Below are 6699 nucleotides of genomic sequence, written 5' to 3'. Positions count from 1 at the left end.
TAACCCTCTTCCTCTCTCAACGCTTTAAGCGTTGTGGCATCCAACTCTTCCCAAGAGTTCACCAAAATTCCATCGCTGTTTCTCATCTTCAGTCCTATTTGTAACAGCATCTTGTAATCGCTCTTTGTCCTGTCCATCATCGAGTCGAGCAAATCATCAGGTCGAATTGGTTTGCAACCTGGCATTTTGATTGGTTCTTTCAGCTCACCCAATTCAACTCTTTGTGCTTCTTTGTCAAGCACTGGAAAGTATAAGAGCAATGCATTTGACCAGGTAGAGGAAACAAACACGTACTTCAGCATGTGAAATTGGTCTGCCACCTCGAGTAATGGTGTTCCAAAAATATCGACAACGAGGGCCGTTGGATTGTGCTTCAGGGCTGAGATGGAAGATCGGAGGGTTGGAAGTATCTCATGCATGAGGGCACTGAGCCTTGTGAAGATGGGAGCATTTGTATTATGGGTTACTGGTGGTAACTCTATGATGTCTTGGTTTTTCAGTCTCCGAGCCTTGGCGGATTGGACTAGTTGGGATTCCCCGGTGGTGGCGGTGGTGGCTGTGGAGTGAGATTCCATGACTACGAAGGTGGTCACGTGCAAGTTTTGATTGGCAGCAAGGCGGTTGCTGAGCTCGAGGACACGAACAAGGTGGCCCACGCCGGGACTAGCGACTAGTACCACATGAGGCTTTGAGTTTGAGCTCTCCATATGGAAAATTACTACCAATAAAGTTTCAAAATTCTTTGGTTTGGTTTTGGATGATTTCAATGCACCTCTATGCACCTCGGGGTGATGATCATTTTATAAGTATTTGTGAGGTGTGGGTGACAAGGGTTGGAGTTCTAATTTTTAGGAGAAAGATTCACACACATATATATTTAGATTAAACTAGAGTAGAATTTCTATCTCGTATTAAAAAAAATTGTATTATATATAGATACTAATTTTACAGTGTAGCTTTTTTTTTTTCCACCTTAATAACATTCACATCAGGTATTATAAAAAAAGATGCAAAATTTATATATTTTTGTCTAAAAGTAGTTTCTTATATTAAAATAAATAAAACAATTTTGTACAAGCTTGTATGAATGCTGCCCAAGACCTTTTTTTCATGGGCATTATGAGCTAGAGCTTTTACTCTTCTTCATTTTTTTTTTTTTTTTTTTTTCATTTCTCTGAATTTAATTAGAACCGAAATGAACAAAATTTTTGAAACCAATAAATGGGATTCATGAATGTAGGATATGAATTATTACTATTGTATTAATTGTGATAGTACCAATACGGTCGATGACGATGGACATTGATGTCTGCTAATTTTTTATGGTCTAGGGCAACCAAACCACAAGTTGGTCTGTGATGGACACCACTCCACGACAACTGATCAGTTGTCTACGGGTCCATAAAACATTACTGCACTACAGATCGACCGACAATATATAAGTAGGTGGTGACTGACCGGCCGGTGACCAGTGAGGCATGCACGCACGTGACAACTTAAAAAGAATGTAATCTATGCAGGTTTTGGTTAAGTTAATTATTAAAGTTTATGGTTATTGAATAAGAGATATATAAAGTTCTAATTCCGACTACACTAAAAACTAATCGATATCTTAGTTTGGAGCGAATACAATAGGTTGCATTTCCATCATATCTTACACATATGAGCTCACCTACTCTACATGGCATCATGGTGATACATTGAAAAACTATATGAAATTTTTTCTTCTTCTTCTTCTTCTTGGTAATCAAGGATTTATTATAAAAGCTAGACAGCCAGGGTAAAAGATACAGAGTGCCTTTCATAATACATATTCCCAAAATTGTCTAGATGTAATAGTAAAGAGCACAAAGTGTTGTAATGTGAGTCTTTTAACATAATTACGCCTTCCAAGCCATTTGATTATTCGAGTGAAATAATACTAAGATTTGAATGTTTGGACTTTGGGTTTTGGGGTCAATGTGGAGAGATACTTTTAGTGGTGGGATCATAAAATTTTTCCAGTATAGTTATTAAAAAACTTAAATTATACAAAATCTAATAAAAATATAATTTCATATATTGACAAAACACACAGACTCAAATACATAATGTCTTATAACTTTCTAAGAGTTTTTTTATTTTTTATTTTTAAATTGATTATTGCATAATAGTTTCATTATCGATACTGCAAGTAATTTCAAAACATTAGTTCAATAAAAAATTTCTTAGACTTTTTCTTTTTGTTTGGAAGAGTCTGATATATTGTTAAGGGGATCAAAATTTAAGAACAAAGTTTGACTACAAACTTAGTTGTAGCCTAAAGGTACAACTCTCATTAAAAAAATTAAGATGACTACATATATACTTTGAAAATCTAATTATTGAATTACATGTTCTTTATATTCTTAAAGTATATGTCAAATTTCATGCCAATCTGATGTTATTTACTATTCGATTATAAACTTATTTTTTTATGTATAATTTCAGACTACAAAAACTCAAAATTTAAACTTTTTATTGACGACATAGTTATTGATTTATGATATTTTTGAAAATTTGCAAGCATGAAGGATGTACGAAGAAAATAGAATCCAATGGTAGTTTTGTCAAAATTTACTAAAAAATAAAATTGATTGGAGTTGTAGCCTTAGTCTACAACCAAGTTTGTTGCCTAAATTTGTCCAAAGTTTAATTATGTTTGTAAGGTTGAATTTAATCAACCATCTAATTGGCTTTATTCCGTGACCAATTTGCTTGTAATTTAGCACTTAGTAACCCTGTATTTAGGTGGAAAAATTGTAAAGGTAGTGTGTGAGAAGATGTGAAGAAAAGCTCAAGAGTGTACAAAAAAAACAGAGTCTCGCGACTAGGACTCACGGGTGGTTCGCGACTGGCAAGCCGCGAAAGGCAGGCACGTGAGAAGCACACTAGGAAGCTGAAGGGTCGCGCCAGCTGTCACGCTACAGGACAAAAGTTCCAGTCTGACCAGGCCATTACGTCGCGACTTGATTTCGCGACTTGGCCAAGCCGCTAGATCAAATCGCCAACTTGCCCTGTTTGGCAAAAACTGACGTTTTGCATTCCCTTCTCACCCTACTATATATACACCCTTATACCCATCATATTGAAAGAGCTTCCAGAGAGAATTTTGTGAGAAAAAACCCTAGAGAAATACAAGATTGATTCATCCCCAATCTTCATCTAAAGAGACTCTACAAATTCCTCTACTCTCTTCCTCTCCATTGTCATACCCTTTAGAGGTCATTTACCAAACCCTTGTCTCACCACACCTACGTCTGTGAGAATGTCCATTTGGTGCTTTGGGAAGGAACCAATATACATTGGTTGATGCTATGGTCAAGTAGCGGAATCCGGGAAGCTAGAGAAGAAATAGGTTCGGCGTAACCTCGTTGGAGCAAGAAGCTTGGAGGGCTTAGGTACTTGGGTAGATTAGGCTTGGAGGGTCTTCTGCTGTTCATGTATCCCAACTACATTCTTTAGTGGATTATTTGACCGCTTAGAGGGCGGCGGAGAGGTTTTACGTCGAGGACTTCGGTTTCCTCTTCGATAACACATCGTGTGTTGTCCGTGTGTTTGCATCTTCTTTCCCTTTACCTTTGCCTTATATTTACTACTGTGGATGTGTTTATATTTGGCTTAGATTGTTCTATCAATTCTGTTATAAGCTTGTTATCATATTCCGCACATTAATTGTTTGATATAAAGCTTGAATTGGTATTTTTGTAATTTGGGGTCTAAACGTTGAAAGGTGTTTTATACCATTTTTGAACTTTCAATTGATATCAGAGCGGGTACACTTGTTATGGTGTTAATATCTAAGTGTGATCCTTGACCCCTTGTTGAGATGGATAGGTCTCAATCTCTCACTGCTCCACCATATTTTGATGGTAATAACTATGCTTTTTGGAAAGTCCGAATAAGGGCGTTTTTGTGTTCTATGGATGAAGCTGTGTGGGATGCAGTTGACATAGGTTGGACAAAGCCAGTGGATGCTAAATCCACTTGGGACAAGGCAATTCTTGGGGCAGCTAATGCAAATAGTAAAGCATTGAATGCCATTTTCTGTGATATCTCTCCAGAAGAACTTCACAAGATTTCTCATATTACTGTTGCTAAAGAAGCATGGGAGATTCTGGAGACGACATATGAAGGAACCAAGAAGGTGAAAGACACTAAACTTCAAATGCTGACCACTCGCTTTGAGCAGCTAAAGATGGATGAGGATGAGTCTTTTGACTCTTTCTATAGTAAACTAAACGAGGTGGTCTTTGGAAAATTTAATTTGGAGGAAAAGACGGAAGAGTCTAAAGTTGTAAGGAAGATCCTTCGGTCACTACCAGAAAGTTTTCGTGCTAAAGTTACAGCCATTGAAGAGAGCAAAGATCTTGATGAAATCAAGGTTTAGGAGCTGGTCGGTTCTCTACAGACATATGAGTTGTCTTTTCCTTCAGCAAAGAAGAGTAAATCCTTTGCTCTTAAGACAATTGATGAGAGGATAGGGTCTCATGAATCTTCGGAAGAGGATACAGTAGATAATGATGTGGCGTATCTTGTAAAAAACTTCTGGAAATTCCTAAAGCTCAAGAATAGTGGAAAATTTGGTGACAAAAGAAAATTCCAGAGTGCTGAAAAAGAGAAGAAAGACTTCTGAAGAAAGGATGGTAAAGATTCCCAATCCTCACAAGGAATTACATGTTTTGAATGTAATGGGCATGGGCATTTTAAAAAGGAATGTCCAAACTACTTGAAGTCGAAGGGAAAGGTGTATGCCACCACTTTAAGTGATTCGGACTCATCAAATTCTAATTCTGACGAGAGCTGTGATGGAGAAGGAAATTTCTCCGCATTCATGACCATCGCTCATGTGGAATCCTCAGATGACTTGGATACACTTGTGAAGGAGCTTGGTGAACATTCTGATTTGGAATTTATTGGAGTTGTAGAGGAATCTGAAGCTGAAGAGGATGAAGGTACTTTGAGTATTCAAGAGAATTACACTTTACTTCTTGAGAGATCAGGTGAGTATGCAAGGGTTGTAAAGACGGCGGTAAAGAAGATGAAAAGGGCTGAAGAGGACTACAAAAGTTTACTAGCTAGATATAAAGAGGCTAAATGCGAGATTGAGACACTAAATGGAGAGTTATTGGAAGCTTACACCAAAGTAAGATTCCTTAAGCAAGAAATGGTGCAAGCGCAAGCCAAGATTGAAAGGGTCTCCTCTAGAAAGTTGGAAGATGTTATCTCGTCTCAAAAACATTTTTCATATAAGTCCGGAGTGGGGTATATCGGAGGAAGTAGCTCATTAGCCAAAGCTATCAAAGAAGTGAAATTTGTGAAGGCCAAAGAGCCTACTGTAGAAGAAACCATCCCTGAGAATGTTAAGGTTGAGAAGGAGAATGTGAGTGAGTAAAGGATGGTGAATAAGCCCCAAAATCAATCTATGGGCAGATACGAAACCAGAGCAAGATCTCTCTCAAGACCACAATGGGGTCCTAGAACTGAGTATGTGTGTCACTATTGCGGACTACGAGGGCATACTAGACCCAACTGTCAAAAGCTGAGAGCAAACAACAATGCAAGCGCACCTCGGTCACGAGGAAGAAGGAATGACAAGAGGTCTTGGGGTGGTGAGAAACCAAGAAGTCAAAACAATGATCCAAGAATGACGGACGTGATGAAGATGATCGGTGCCTTCACCACCTGCTTGTAGAGCTTCAACAGGAGGTTTGAAAGTCCTAACTCTCGTACCCGATCCATCAAGGATATCACCCCAAACGCACGTGACGTGTGGGTGACAAAGGGTACTCATGCATAAGCATTATAACATGTCCATGCATCAATTCTTCCTATGATTTGTGGATAAAATTGGTTAGTTGCTTTGTGTTTTTGAGCATTTGTTTAATTTGTGGTTTGTTTGTGTTTAAAATGCTGTTATTCTTTTTGTTTTTGATCTTTCTTCTACTGTTTTTGTGTCAAAAATCCAAAAACACATAAAAAGTTGAAAATCCAAAAAGTTTGATCACTTTGTTGAGTTTTGTCTCCAAGCATGTTTTGCCCTGTACCTTTGTACTTATGGCTTTGTGCATTTAACGAGCTTAGCTTGTCTCTCATGCACTCATATTTTTGTAGAAGAAATTCTGAAATCTATGTGATTGTTGTAAATAGATCTTCAACCTTGTCATGAATGATTAGTGAATGGTTTTGTTGATCTTGAGACATGCATAGACTCATGCCCATATATCTTCCCGCATTTTATTTTTATGCTTTAAAAGAGCTCTCTAAATGTAAATCTCCAAATGAAAAGAGATATAGAGCTGCAAAAGCCTGTCGCACACACTAGTATTTGACTAGGAAAAAGGGAAAGCGACCAAAATAAAATGTGTGATACTCAAAGAGCCAAAGGCTAATTCATCAATTGAAATATCAAAAATTTCAGGCATCTATCTCACAATGAGATTCTCTTTGCTCAAATGTTGCAAACGATATGTTGAATATGGAGCCAAATGAAAAGTTTCAAAGAATTGTTATCAAGTACTTGTGGGAGGTCATATATGCATGTTTCTATAATTGAGATAGGTCACATTATCTAGTGCTAGTTGTGTATGCCTTGATTGAATTGATCATTGAAGCTTCACATTGGACTAAGAACTATCTCATTTTTGATATCCACACACATCACACAAGTCTATGTTCAAC

General features: G+C 37.6%; 1 protein-coding gene across 1 annotated transcript in view; it reads right to left on the bottom strand.

The window, feature by feature from the left end:
• The window catches only part of LOC112008282 (anthocyanidin 3-O-glucosyltransferase 5), a 2598-nt gene extending 1891 nt beyond the window's left edge, over nucleotides 1-707 (bottom strand). Inside the window, exon 1 of the mRNA XM_065778511.1 lies at nucleotides 5-707. Within this exon, the coding sequence (XP_065634583.1) occupies nucleotides 5-707 (703 nt within the window). The remainder of the gene's footprint in view (nucleotides 1-4) is intronic.
• Nucleotides 708-6699: the final 5992 nt, after the last annotated feature.

Source organism: Quercus suber, unplaced genomic scaffold (genome assembly GCF_002906115.3).
Source record: "Quercus suber isolate HL8 unplaced genomic scaffold, Cork oak 2.0 scaffold_185, whole genome shotgun sequence".
In the NCBI taxonomy this organism is placed as follows: Eukaryota; Viridiplantae; Streptophyta; class Magnoliopsida; order Fagales; family Fagaceae; genus Quercus; species Quercus suber.
This window is presented reverse-complemented; position numbering and strand designations above follow the sequence as displayed.